Source organism: Panulirus ornatus, chromosome 72 (genome assembly GCF_036320965.1).
Source record: "Panulirus ornatus isolate Po-2019 chromosome 72, ASM3632096v1, whole genome shotgun sequence".
In the NCBI taxonomy this organism is placed as follows: Eukaryota; Metazoa; Arthropoda; class Malacostraca; order Decapoda; family Palinuridae; genus Panulirus; species Panulirus ornatus.
This window is the reverse complement of record NC_092295.1, coordinates 2,084,554-2,099,886: the sequence shown is the minus strand read 5'-3', so window position 1 is coordinate 2,099,886 and position 15,333 is coordinate 2,084,554. Positions and strand designations below refer to the sequence as shown.

Sequence of the window (15,333 nt, the reverse complement as noted above, 5' to 3'; positions counted from 1 at the left end):
GTCATCCTCCTTGTCCTTATATGTATATATATATATATATATCTTTTCTCTTTCATACTTATTTGCCATTTTCTGCCCCAGTGAGGTAGTCCAGGAACAAATGAAGAAAGGCCTTTCTCTCCATCCATTCTCTAGCTTTCATGTGTAATGCACGGAAACCACAGCCCCCTATCTACATCTAGATCACACAAATCTTTCTGTGGTTTCCCCAAGCTGCTTCATATGCCCTAGTTTAGTCCTCTAATAGCATGTTGCTTCCTTTACACCACATCACTATGGCTCACTTTATTTTGTACATAACTCTCACCCTCCTGTATGTTCAGGCCCCAAGCACTCAAAATCTTTTTCATTTCATCCTTTGATCTCCAGTTCAGTCTCCTTCTCCTTTTTCTTTCCACTTCTGACACAATCTTTTTGTCACCCTCACCTCAGTCATTCTCTTCATATGTCCAAAGCATTTTGGCACACATCCCAACTAACCTGTCCCTCTTCCCAGCTAAACCTAATATCCTTGCATTTATTCATGTACTTTCAGCTTCCTTGTTCCACACACCCAAACTTTGACACCAACTTCTGCAGTTTCTCACTGAAATCTGCCACCATTGCTGTGTCATCAACAGACAACAGCTGACTCACTTCCCAAACCACCTCATCCCCTTCAGTCTGCAAATGCACTCAACTCTGCCTGTACTTCTCTTACTACCCCACCGATAAGCAAAATGATCAGTAATGATGACATGACATATCCTTGTTGCAGACCAACCTTCATTCTTAGAACCACTTATTCTCCTCTCTTCCTACTCGCACATATTCCTCACACTCTTGATGAAAACTTCTCAAGCTTTCTAATAGCTTCCCTTCCACACCAAACCTCACCTTACATTCCTGCCCCACAAAGCTGGTCACATCCACGGGACGGGATAGTAGGTGATAGTGTTGTGATGTGTGTGCGTCTTTGTGCAGAAAGTGCAAGGTAATTGAGTTGTAGATTTTCATTGTCTTCTTTATAGTAATCATATAATGGACATGAAGGGTCTTGGGATATAGTGTTGTAGCAATGGGTGATGTGCAGAGCGTAAGTAGGAGAGTGTCTAGGGAGTGTGGTTTCTATTGGGTGTGCATTTGGAGGGTTTGAGTGTAAGACTGAGTTGGGGTATGATCAATTTAATGATGGAAAATGCCTTATCCTTTATGTGTGGTTTAAGATGGATGCAAAATTCTGTAAGGCTAATGGTGTGAATGTGTTTAATTTTTTTACTTATGGATATCTGCTAATTTTGTAAGGGCACTTTTTGTTTTATCCTGGCCCGCACTTTAAGGGTTAACCTCATATTTTTTAATATATCTTTGCATTTAGACCATGGAAGACGTAACTTTGAATAGACATATTATTTGAGTTGTTGTTTTACAAGTGCTCTAAGTTTTATGGGGTTTGGTACCTCCTCTTTAGTACTTTTAGCATGTTAAAGTGGACAGTTGCTTAAGGCAGAAAGAACAGCTTATGATAAGACTTTATTGATTCTCCTGTATCTGGATGATGATCCATCATTTCTACCTTGTCTACCTGGCTCTTGTTACTGTTGCTCATATCAACTCTTGAAAGTGCAGGTGATTCTAAGATGGAGGAATTATTTCTTCTTTTATGATAATAAGGTGAACTCCAGAAAAGTGGCCAACATTATCCTCCACTTGCTAGTCATCTCAAATGGGCCATTTTTGAAGAAGACCAAACTTTTACCCACTGAAAACAAGCATTGAACAATGAGTAATCTCTTTTCTTGCCTCTGAGAGGATGGTCTGCCCTAAAGGGCCATCCTTCTGTCTGCTCTTTTTTCCGTGGTATCTGGAATTACAACACAAGTCTCATTTCATGTGCCTGTTATTCAGTTAGTTACGGGGACTCCAAAATGGTGATGGTGAGGAGCTGGTGTGCTTTTAACAGAAGCACCAAAATTTTAGCATGTTTTTAGTACAAAGTTCAATCCAATGGTTCCCCAGAGGTGGAACTAAGGATACCCCTGGGAAAGGTCCTCATCTTCAAGACAGAAAGAGCTGTAAATATTCAGAGCTTGTTTTTGTATTTATGTTTATATTACATTATGTGGGCTTGTAATATTTTATTATTATAGTTAAGAGAGATTTCCTTATATGATTTTTACTCTATATCACTTAAGATTTTTGTGTAGATTAAAATTTTTCTGTGTATTATGGAGCATTTAAAGCACAGTAAATACTGCTGCTACTACACCCTAATATTGTAGCAGCATGTATAGCACTAGTACCAGTACTGTATTATACTTTGATCTAGATATAGCAAACTTTTTGCTTTTTAAACTTTGTTAGATACTCCACATTTCTTGAGTTTGTGATTTTCATATCATAAGTAAAGAACACATTATGATTTTATGTAATTTCTGCACAAAAACTTTAAGATGCAGATGACAGTGGCTTGCTGTTATACCTGTAATAATACACTGATTTTTCACTATTAATGCACATCTTTTTCCATTCTGCATAATAGTTTTAGAATTAGTTCTAATGCTGACACTAACTGAAATGAAATGGTTCACATATCTAACCATTTCTCATCTCAACCTGCTTTTGAATAATTGTATTTTTTTCAAATGGGCGTTGACCTGAATATGCATGTACTGTTATTGAGAAAATCTGCATGAAATTTTGTGAAGGAGATTGGGTGATGAAATTTTTCCATTTTCATAATAAGATATTCATTGCTTCTTTGTTCAAATCATTTATTTGCTTATTTCACATAACTGTTTCACTTTTCTCCTATCTAATTTTGGAAATTTCATTCTAATTGCTAGGTACGTTCCTTGTTTGTTAGTGATGTTCCGAACATGTGTTGAGTAATGTAGTGCAGTTTTGTGTGCCCTTCAGTTGTGTTCATGAGAGTGGATGGACCCATTTATTGTTCTTTTTTTCATATTTGTTAGCCTATTCCTGCTTTAGGAAGATACTGTCATGAAAAAATCACTGAGTCTTAGAGGGAAAATCCTTGCTTAGCTTCTCTTCTCTCCATACTTTTAAAAAGTAATGATACAGGAAGGGAGGATTTCCATCCTTTTGTGAGTTGCAGACTACATTGGTAGTAATTGTCCTCTTCAGCCGCAAGGGATACTTATATGCCATGATCGACTTTCAAATAACTTTCAGGTATCAGTATATATTCTTGGAGATTTTATTTGCAGATTTATGTATAATCAAAAAGGACTTTTCTGTTTTATGTAATTCTTCCTCCATTAGTCAGTGTTTCAATCATCTTATTATTTTTCATTGAACAAAATTTAAGTGATTTTTGTATGTACTGCTGCCTTCAGTTACATGTAAAATAGTCAGAGGAGATATGACACACCACATACTTTATTACTTCTGTGCATGTGAATGTAGTTTGTATTCGTCTTCTTCCAATATTGCTGCTTATGTGTACACTGCGAATGAAAAGTTACCTTGAGCAACATTGTATCTTCATCGATGGATGAAGAGGAGTACAGTATGATCATGCAGCTTTTCATTCCAGTGGCATCCACTGGGGAGAAAGAAATACTTCCTACGTATCTTTTGCTTGTCACAGAAAGCAGCTAAGAGAGTGGGAGTTGGAGTCTTGAAATCCTCCCAATCCTTATTATTTTCCATGAGAAGGAACAAAAGGAGGTAAGCAAGGATTTTTTTTTTTCCCCCAAAGGCTCTATCATCCATTACTAATGCTGCCTAGCTCAAGCTGGAAATTGCAAACACTTGTGAAAGAAGAAAAGAAAATGAATATATTTGATGATATAGTAGTTATAGTGGTATTGTATGGATGCCAGGTATGGTTCATAGATAACAAAGCACAGATGATGAATGGATAGGAAATGAAATGTTTGAGGACATTACATGATGTGACAGGGGTTGGTCCATTGAGAAATGATAGGTTGAGAGAGAGAGGTGTGGTAGTGAGAAGAGTATGTATGAGGATGATATGCTGAAATTGTTTGGACTTAGGGAAAGGATGACAAAGAGGATATGCATGTCAGAAGCGGGAGGAAAGGAAATAGGAGAGACTGAGAAAGTGGTGTAAGGAAGGAGTGAAAGATACTTTGAGAATTTAAGGCCTTAACATACAGGATTGTTTGATGTATGCAACTGATAGAGTGAACTGAAGTGATGTCGTATAAAGGGGGCAATGCACTGTCATTTGGCTGAACTGTAGGATATGAAGCTGTCACAGGAAACTGCAGAAAGGCATCTGGGGCTTGGTTGTGTGTAGGGGCTGTGGTTTGGATGCATGATTATACATGATAGCAAAGGAGTGGACATGATGAGGGGTTGAATGGAAGTGTCTTTGAGAGAGGGGCAGATATGCAGTTTGCTAGGAGTGGGGGGGGGACCATGGGAGGTGAATCAATTGTTTGCTAATGATACAGTGCTGGTATGAAATTTTAGGGAGAAATGGCAAAAGCTGGTTTTGGAGTTTGGGAGAGTGTGTTAAAGGAGAAAGTTGAAAACACGGTAAATATGATTGAAGGCAACATAATTAGGTTAAGCAGTGAAAAGAGAGAGGATATTTGGTCTGTAAGTTTAAATGGAGAGAACTAGGAGGAAGTGATGTATTTTAGATGCTTATGAGTGGATACAACATTGATTGATTGAGGTGTAGGGTGAATGAGGGAGCAAAGGTCTTTGGCACATTGAGTAACATGCAGGAGTCTTCTCCCATCTGTTATATCCTTGCCATACGTCCATACGTCCTGCTGTACGTTGAGCTGCTTTGCAGCTACTTAGTTTGTTGACAGCGGGCTGGGATGCTGCGATGTAAGTATATGAAGTGTTGTTATTCTTGATGATAGGATTATTGTTTTGGCTAGGTTTACCTTGAACATGCAGGAGGATGAGAGGTATGTTAGGATAGAGCAAACTAGAGCTGTGTGGTATAACAGTGGACAATAGGCTCTCATTAGGCTGAACTAGGGAATGTGAAGTGATCAGGAGAAACCTTCGAAGGGTCTGTTAGGCTTGGCTGTGGATAGGGGGATCATGTTTAGGTGCATTATCCACAACAGTTAGCGAGTGAATGTGAGCAAAGGATGTCATTCTTCATCTGATCCTGTTGCTACCTTGCTACATTGTTACCTCTGTTGCTATTGTTTTTTATTTTTCTTTTATAAATGTTTGCTATTTCCAATCATAATGAGTTAGCTTCAAAACAGATATTTGTCCTTCATTGCCTTTTATGACACAGATGAGGTAAGTAGGTAGTATTCTTTCTCCCATATCTCTAGGCATTTTGTTTCTTTCCTGATATGCATGTTTTCCATTACCTGCAATAGGAAATTAGTACCAGAAACAGATGAAGGAATGGCCTCATTTGCTTACATCCACTCTTTAACTGTCATTTATAATGAACCAAAACCAGAGCCTCTATCCACAGTCAGGTTCCACAGGCCTGTCCATGGTTTCTTCTGACCACTTCATATGCCATGGTTCAGCTCATTGGTAGCACATCATCCCCTGTAAACCATATCACTCCAATTTGTTCTATCCCATGCATGCCTCGCACCCTCCTGCAATATCAAGCTATAACTCTTCAAAGCATCTTTCACTCTATACTTCCACCTGTTTGGCTTTTCCCTTTTCTTTGTTTCTTCCACTTCTGACTTGTGTACCTTCTGGCATCCTCTCTTCACTTGTTCTTTCCACAAGGGACAGATTCAGCACACTTCTTCAGCTCTTTCGTACATATTACTGCACCTCTATCATGCCTTATCATTTTGTATTTGGTCACTCTTCCTTACACCATTTACTATCCTCAAACATTCCATTTCCAACACATTTACCCTATCTCTTATGTTTTTGTCTGAGGCCCTTGCCTTGCATCCTTACAGCACTGAGAGGACTACTACACCCATCTTTACCCTTAAAAACAACGAACTCTCTTTCCACACATTCCTCCTTGTGCCCATGATCTTTGCCGCTCATCCACCCTTAGGCACACTTTAGCTCCCATGGCTTCATTTGCTGCCATATCCACTTCTAGATATTTAGAACACTTTACTTTCCCCAAATTCTCTCTATTCAAACTCATACTCCAAATTACCTGCCTCTTTTCACAGCTGAACTTGATAACCTTTCTTTTATGCTTCTTTGCTATCAACTTCCTCCTTTCATGCACTTTCTCAAGTGCTTTAGATTTATTGACAGTTACACAGTGATTCAACACTTATTTGGCTGTCTAGTGTGATTCCTTTTACCCAGAAAGCTGTCTTTTCTTTCTGCCTAATCCCCTCATAAGAAGCTGGCATTCAATCCACAAACATTCAATCTCTCTGTCTATCACATTTTCTCACTTGAGTGTACCACCAGTACGGTATCATCTGGAAACAACAACTGACTTCACCTCCCAGGCCCAGTAGAATGCATACTAGCTACTCTCTCCAAGACCCTTGCATTCACCTCCCTCACCACCCCATCCATTACCAATCATTATGATTATTATTACACGTATTATTATCATCAAACGTTGAACAGGTCTGTGGGGCCTGGATGTGGATAGGGAGCTGTGGTTTTGGTGCATAATACATGACATTTAGAGAATGAATGTAAGCAGATTTGGCCTTTCTTTGTCTTATGTGGTGCTATCTCACTTGGTGGGGTGGCATCAGGAATGGATTAAGGCGAGCAAGTATGAATATGTACATGTGTATATATGTATGTGTTTTTATATGTATTAATGTATGTATATGAATGTGTATGTGAATATATATATATATATATATATATATATATATATATATATATATATATATTTTTTTTTTTTTTTTTTTTTTCATACTATTCGCCATTTCCCGCGATAGCGAGGTAGCGTTAAGAACAAAGGACTGGGCCTTTGAGGGAATATCCTCACCTGGCCCCCTTCTCTGTTCCTTCTTTTGGAAAATTAAAAAAAAAAAAAAAAAAAAAAAATATATATATGTATGTGTGTGTGTGGATGTGTCTTTCTTCTGCTGTTTCCTGGCACTAACGTGGGAAATGGTGATCAAGTATGAAAAAATTATTATTATTATTATTATCATTATTATTATTATTGTTATTAGTATTATTATTAGTATTAGTATTATTACTACTACTACTATTTTAGTTTGCCATCTTAATATAAGAGCATGTTAAGCTCTTTCTTTTAGCTGGAATTTAGAGTTCAAGAATTACTTTTGAGAATATAATAGAAAGATATGTAGTACTATGCTTATATTTATGATGTCAGAAACTCTTGTGTGAAATTGTCTGAATGATAATATGTTATTGATCAACTCTGTCCCAGGCTGGTATTACGGACAGAGAGTTACATCGTCAGGCACGCACCATTTTGGTGGAGATGGGACAGTTCTATCAGGTTAGTTATGAGATTTTCTTGACTCACTTTTAGTTTTTAGTGATTTATCCATCAATTAATCTATCCATATCTCTGATACCTGTTCCCTCAAAGAGGTGGCCACAACGAGTCTCAATTAATAGTGAACTTTATTGCCACTTCTTAGCCTTTAATGCCTCACCCTTAACATGACACTGGCAGAGGGCAAGTCTAGCAGAGTGTTTACAGAGGCTCCTATCAAATGTTCATACCTACTACTTCTATCTAATGCTTCAACCATTTTGCCAAAAGGCAGGGATAGCACATAGTGCTCACAGCAGGAAAATCTAGAGTTACGAAGAATGAGCTGCATGAGTTAAATGTTGTCAGGTGTTTTATATGACAGAGAGATTGTATGCTTGTGGACAGAATACCAGTAGTAGTAGACTGCTGAAAAATAGATATAGAGGAACAATGACTGTATGGAGTATCCTTGTGTGAAAGATGTTCCGAGATGAAGGAAGTGGTCTGCTAAGATTATGTTTAACAGAGGATGTGTCATGTGGGCCATCCCTTAGTAAAGGGATGATACTATGTAAATAGGCAAGTAAACCTCCGTAATGAAGATGAGAGTGTATGAATATAACATATGGCCTGGCTTGTAAGTGTCAGGTCGAAGGCCAATGGTATCTAAGGTGTAGTGAAGATAAGGATAATGAAGTAAGAATGTTTTGATGTTGGCCTTTGGCTTGACCTGTAAGAGTGTAGTCATGTTACTTGACCTGTAACGGTATAGTATTTTGACTTGACCTTTAAGAGTATAGTTAAACATTTAGTAAATACAGACTGTGTAACCTTACCTGTAAGGATCAGTCAGAGGCCTTTGAAGTGAATTTAGGTTTATTGAGGGATTAGTGAACATGATGTTGTGTGATTTTGTGGAAGGAGACATAGTTCATTTACTTTTTTCCATAATATCTTGAATGTATAATTTTATAGGTTCAGGATGATTACCTAGATTGCTTTGGTGATTCATCTGTTACTGGCAAAGTTGGAACTGACATTGGTGCAGGCAAGTGCACATGGTTATCAGTGGTAGCTTTACAACGGGCCTCTCCCTCTCAACGCCATCTCATGGAAGAACACTATGGTAGACTAGAACAGGAGAGTGTGGACAAAGTAAAGGCATTATACAGGGTAAGTACCTGTATTGAAATTTTGACTTATATCTTTACTCAAACGAGAATGCTACTCCTTGAAAGAGAAACAGAATATTCTTATATACTTCTTTGGTTGTGTATATTGTGCATTTGATCTCTTAGGTAGATAATGATTTTGATTCTAAGTGGATCATGTATTCAGGTTTAGTCATGTCATATGTTTTTCAGTATGTGTTAAGTATCTCTTTGTTCTGTCAAATACTAGAAGGGTACCCAGTGTTGTCTGGGAAAAAATTGTTACGTTTGGTGGCTTCAAAATGGCCTTAAGGACCACCATCCAGGCTTGAAACTTTACTCAGATTCTAAAGTACCTAAACCCAGAATTTGGTGGGCTATGCATGCCATGGTTTGGCTATAAAGATGCACAAAAAAATCTTTCTTAGCTCTTCCAAAGGTCCTGCTTCTGTCTTCGTGAAGTCTTCTTCAGGTCCACCCCAGATTTTCCCCTTGGTCTTCTCAAGTCTTCCCAGGTCCACATCACATCTTTCCCATTTCATCAATAAGTCCTCCCAGGTTTCTACCCAGGTCTTCCCGGAGTCCTTCCTTAGTCTTTCATTGGGCTTGTTTTAAAGCTTTTTTGAGTACTGAAAAGGCTGCTTTATTAGGGCAGGAGAAGCAGTTGGGAATAAGATAAAAGAGATGGACTCCACTTTGATATTCTTAAGAATATCAAAAAATGTTGCTTTTAAAGTTTGGTACATAGTACAGCTCTGGTGCAGGTTGCAGTGATAAATTGAATGCACTTTGCTTCTCTAATGTATAAGACCTTACTAACAGATCGGTCTTTCGCAGGAGTTGGGTCTTCCAGCAACATATCGTGCATATGAAGACTCTACATCCTCCATGATACGCATTCACATCCAACAAATATCTCGAGGCTTAAATCACAATGTTTTCTTCACTTTCCTTGACAAGATTCACAAAAGATCCAGGTAGAACACTCACAGCCAACAGCTGTATATATAGAAATTTACCAATAATGAAATAAGTTCGTGTCTAGGAGATTATAGCCATAAATGTTATGCGGAAGATTGAAAAGATGTTGATTCAGTTTTGTTTATAAGGTTTGGTAATGGATTTCCTTATGCTGCAAAATAATCAAAATGATTTTTTTTAAGTATTTATGTGACATTAAGAATTATCAGTTCACATTGTGGTGTGGTATGCAACAGTTGATTTCATTTAAGAAAAATTCACTTTCTTTTGACATTTGTTAGACACAGGTTACATGTCTAGTTTTTTACGTTTTCATGCTATGCTCATAGTTTTCTTTAACATAACATTTTTCATGTACAGAGATTCAATACATTACAGAACTTGTATCTAGTGTTGGCAGTGATATGTCTGTTGTTTAAGTTTTCATGCTATGCTCATAGTTTTCTTTAACATAACATTTTTCATGTACAGAGATTCAATACATTACAGAACTCGTATCTAGTGTTGGCAGTGATATGTCTGTTGTTTACCCACCTAGTATTTATTTACCAGCCAAGGACGTGACTGTGGAAGATATACATTCTATTCAAGTTTTCACACACACTTGTTAGGTGTACACAGATATGTAGGTACTGTGCATATATATATGAAATAAAGGTTGTGAAAATCCTACTTTTGTGTTTTTTGCAAAAAAGAGTGCCCTATGTACATAAGGTTTATTGAAAACTGCACAGTGATCTGGCAATTCAGTGGCTGTGAAGCATAACTTCTTTAGCCCAGGTAGCTATCTTTTCTTTCTGCCTCATCCATTCTTGGGTTGTTAACATTCAGTCCATGAACATACAGTCTCTCTGTCTCACACATAGCATTTAACAACATGTAATATATGGCTCATTCTTCATAACTGTATATTTTCCAGCAGTCGGCAATATTTGCTTGCCCCACCTTTTGGCAAAATTTCACGGGAAATACTCATAAAGATAATTGGCACTCTCCCCTTGACCTTTTGCAACTATTGGTTCCTTTATCTTCTTTTTTGTAAGTAGTGGTAATTCCATTTTGATACCATGAAATCGTGTTTTATCTCACATTGTTAGGTGATACTGAACCATACTATGAGATGCCATTTATATGAAAATATTTTTAAGAATTTTAGAAGAATTATTTTTAGATATGAATAAATTTTCTTCTTACATTTTTTTGCCCTTACTGTAGATCTGAAATAGTTTTACACAATTACCATTTATATAGAATTAAATTTAATGTCAAATTATACATTTTGAACTCCCCAGTGTGAACACCAGATGGACAGCTGTGATTTGAGGAAAGATATAACAAACATCTGTTTCTTTATTTTAATATATTTGGTAAGTAAACACTGAAAGAAGTTACTCTGTATCCTATGCACCAATACCATAAACTTGCTTAAATTTGAAATTTATTCAGAATTGAGGAATGTATAAATTTTACTTCCAAAAGAAGGAACAGAGAAGGGGGCCTAGTGGGGATTTTCCCTTCCAAGGCTCAGTCATCTGTTCTTGACGCCACCTCGCTAACACGGGATATGGCGATTGTGTATGTATAATTACAGTATTTGATAATTCCTGTAGACATAGATGGCATTTCATTACCAGACATATTGCTTTTGCTTTGTCTGATGCTACCATTTTTAAGTAGTTTTTTCATATTTTATAGTGTTCCCAGTACCTAAGCAAATGACTGTCATTTAGAAGTGAGATGGTAACAGATTTTCTTCGTGAATGTTTCAGATCATTGTCCACTGATATGTTTTGCTTTTATTCTATCCTACATGTAGTTTAGATAGTTGTAGTTTCACTGTTAAGTACTGTTGATTTAGTATTTTATCTTTGTCTTTTAAGGGCAAGCTTTGGGTATAGTAGCCTTTCAGTCGTACGGTCTCATCTGTCGAACAGTATGGCCAAACTGAAATGAAGTGATTGTCAAATTCTCTGAAATGACCAGTTGTCAGTTGCTAGCTTTCTGTGAACCACGTGAACCAAAGTCTGAAAACTCCTGTTACTACAGGGTAGTTTTCCTAACTCAAGCTTGCCTCCCACACAAACCCTCAACAAAGACTTTTAAACAGCCTTGCACAAACCAGACAGGGGTATTATACCATGATATGAAGAAATTTACTGAGGTTTCCAACCTATTAGTCATCAGCCTCTTCCCCAAACAACTTTTATTGAAGGTGCATTTTGAGTGCAAATTTACAGTAGGCCTCTTGACCAAACCCAGGGTGTATCATTGAGTTACTGAACTCTCAGCAGTATGAGTAGCCTTTGAAGCTGAGATCGAGTCATTGGTTCTTTAAGTTTAACTCTAAGGTATCCCTGTGTGAGATGAGCCTTGCTTCTGGTCTAGGATTTTGGACTCCAATGTGTGTCATAGTGAGGGCATTAGTAGTAAGTTAGAATATAACTAAGTAGACACATTAGGTGGAAGTAGTTGGTAGAAACATTAGTTTGGGGCCTCTGGAAACACTGTGCTAGAGTTGCCCTCTGCCAGTGGCCTGTTAAAGGTTAGGCATCAGAAACTAAGAAGCAGCACCAGAGTTCGCCAGTTGTGGAGAGACTTTTGCTGAGGTCACCCTCTTGAGGGAGTTTCCAGAGGGAATGGACATCAGAAATATATATAGATTGAGAAGTCTCATATTTTTAAGATTAAATGGTGTCTGCATCTTGTCCCCAGTGCTTTACAGCCAACGACAGTAAGCAGTTGTCATCCAATTTATTGACTCGTAACAAAGGTAAGGCCTCTTCATCTTGGCCTTCTTGGGTTTTTTGAAATTATATCCTTTTTCTCGTTAATGTGAAGCTGTCTGGCATAACGATAGGAGAATTAGGCTTTTGTGAAGGATGAAAATGGAATGACAAGATCTGAAAAGGCAGTGAATGGCACCCACCTTAATGGCAAACTACAGATATGTGTGAATTGTACTTTACCCAGTCTAACATTCCAAAACTTGTGTCAAGGTGAGACTTGTCAAGCTGTTTTATAGCAGTCCAAGAATATGAAGGGGTCCTCATTTATTCTTCACACCTTTACATTATTCTATTTTTTTTGTTCCTTGAGTTGAGCACAGCTTTAACCTTTGTTGCTGACTTGAAACATTTGAGTGTAGCTGTTGAAACATGCACAGAGAATGCTTAATGGTCATCATATAGGATGTTCAACCAAGTAACATGAAAATGTTTATAGATGTTGCTTCAGAATTGGTGCTGAGCCCATCATTTAGTGCTGTGGTAATCATTTTGGTTGTGTATTGTCATACAAATGTATTGATATTCAAAAAGAGAAACCCACAAAGTGTAGTTTTATTTTATGTGTTCATTTTCCATTCTTAAAAGTTTACTACAATACATGCATTAATTAGATGCACATTTTCCAGCTCTTTCATCATACTTTGCACTAGGAACATACATTGCCAAATATGAGAATAAGAAGGGAACATTCCGTTTGAAATTTCTAGTTGCTTTGTTGACTCATTGTGAAATTATGAATGAATTTCTTAACTTTTCATAGCCAGGAATTAATTCATTATTTTTTCTATGTATAACCCATGTCAGAAATTCATATCTCCATATGAAAAGCTTCAGGCATAACAGTAGGTGCCATATTGCAGGTCAAGATATTAATGCTTGTTATTTCCATTACAATACGTATCTTGAGGAAAGTTAGTGATACATCACATGCAGAGATACATTAACATACTCAGAATAGATAACATTGTGAAACACTTTATTTGGCTTCATAAGGTAAAGCTGTTTGTGCCTTTTTTTTTAATACTTATTTGCTGATTCCCGCATTGCAACGTAGCTGCAGGAACAGATGGAAAATGGCCTCATTTGATCACATCCACTTTTAATGTACCAAAACCAGAACCTCCCCTGTCCACACCCAAACCCCTGACTGCTTTATACCCCCTCATTCAGCCCATTAATAGCACCTCTTATCACTGATACTTTTTATCAAGTTGACTTTAGGTTGATATATATTTTAGCAACTATATCATCTCATGTCTGTACCATTATTGTTTCACTTGTTCACTCAGTCCTTTAAAACAGGTGTTGATTTACTGGTAATTAGTTGGCCTGACTTATATTTGGAAACTAAACTCTATATTCTTGCAGGATTTCACTCTCACTTGAACAGCATATTTATAGTGGTGTAGTTTGTGTAATGAAATTTGCATGGTGTCTGCGATTGATATAGCAGGTGTTGTTTAATGTAAACATGATATTAAGCATAAAACAAAGTTCAAAGACTTATGATTCAGTAGCTTCGTTATGATGTTTTGAGGAGATCTGAGTATGGTTTTATTTTTTTACATTATTAAATTGTTATTCATGATGTTATCGAAACTTTTTTCTAATATACTAAGCCGTTACTTTGCTTTTGATACAAGACTTGACCCTTTTGGTACTGTAAATGTACTTACATGGCCATCAGTACTGGTACTAAAGTTGTACTTGTACTGTTTGCCTTTTCTCACCTTCATTTCAACTGGAAGGCATGCTTTTCTGTATGTGTAGATGTCTTGTTTTATAAATAACTGTAGTTAACACTGGGAAAAAATCATTGAGTGTTTTTTCGGTATTGTGAACATACTGTTATGGCCAATGGTTTTGGTTCTGAAGATGTATCCGTGTGGTTTGCTTTTTTCGCCCTTATTTAAATTGGAAGGCATGTTTTATGGGTATGTCAGAATGCCTATATCACAAGCAACAATGTTTAGGACCAGAAGTAAATTCTAATCTCAGAGAAAATGGAGACAGAAGTTTCGACAAACTGGCAATTGGCTGACACACCACTTAAACATCTCAACAGCAGCAAATAAGGTTAGTTTACCTGATTGATTTTATTTTTTAACATTTCATGATTATTGATATTAACCATTTTATTTTTCTTTGAGAACTGACTCTTTGTGGCCTACTGTTTATCCATAGAAATTGACATTATATTTGTATTTTTATTGTATTATTGATTGTTATAAAAATATTTTTTTAATAGAGTATGCTGAAACAATATGTGCAAAAGATGCTTGAGTTGAGAACTGATTTTTTTAGAACTTTTTGCTGTTGCAAGACTCTGCTCCGCTTAGAATGGTAATCATAAATTCTTTGTCATTTGTTGGTAACATACCTGTTTAGTTGCTTTTATCATTCAAACTTTTGGTTTAAACGTGAAAAAAACTATTCTAGTTGTTCAAAAAGGCTAGTTTAAACTTCATGAAACCTTTAAAGTTGAGGTATTAGAAACATGGAACTTGTATGCTTAAATTATAAGAAAATAACTTTAATGGCACTGACTCATATGTTTAGCCATTTTTATCCTTTAAATACTTGGTTTAAACGTGAAAAAAACTATTTTAGTTGTTCAAAAAGGCTAGTTTAAACTTCATGAAACCTTTAAAGTTGAGGTATTAGAAACATGGAACTTGTATGCTTAAATTATAAGAAAACACTATAAGGGCACCGGACTCATGTTTAGCCATTTTTATCCTTTAAATACTTGGTTTAAACGTGAAAAAAAAAAAAAAATATATATATATATATATGTGTATGTGTATGGGGGTGGGTTGGGCCATTTCTTTCGTCTGTTTCCTTGCGCTACCTCGCAAACGCGGGAGACAGCGACAAAGCAAAAAAAAAAAAAAATATATATATATATATGTGTATGTGTATGGGGGTGGGTTGGGCCATTTCTTTCGTCTGTTTCCTTGCGCTACCTCGCAAACGCGGGAGACAGCGACAAAGCAAAAAAAAAAAAAAAGTCTCCCCAGCCTAGCCCATTTCCAAGCAGTAATAC

The 15,333-nt window shown here is 36.8% G+C and overlaps 1 protein-coding gene across 4 annotated transcripts in view; it reads left to right on the top strand.

Moving 5' to 3' along the window:
* The window catches only part of Fpps (Farnesyl pyrophosphate synthase), a 51,334-nt gene extending 41,161 nt beyond the window's left edge, over positions 1 to 10,173 (top strand). For all 4 annotated transcript variants that reach the window (XM_071660749.1, XM_071660746.1, XM_071660748.1 and 1 more), the window contains 3 exons: positions 7,316 to 7,387; positions 8,345 to 8,542; positions 9,358 to 10,173. In XM_071660749.1, the coding sequence (XP_071516850.1) occupies positions 7,316 to 7,387; positions 8,345 to 8,542; positions 9,358 to 9,501 (414 nt within the window). In that variant the 3' untranslated portion in view covers positions 9,502 to 10,173. The remainder of the gene's footprint in view (positions 1 to 7,315; positions 7,388 to 8,344; positions 8,543 to 9,357) is intronic.
* Positions 10,174 to 15,333: the final 5,160 nt, after the last annotated feature.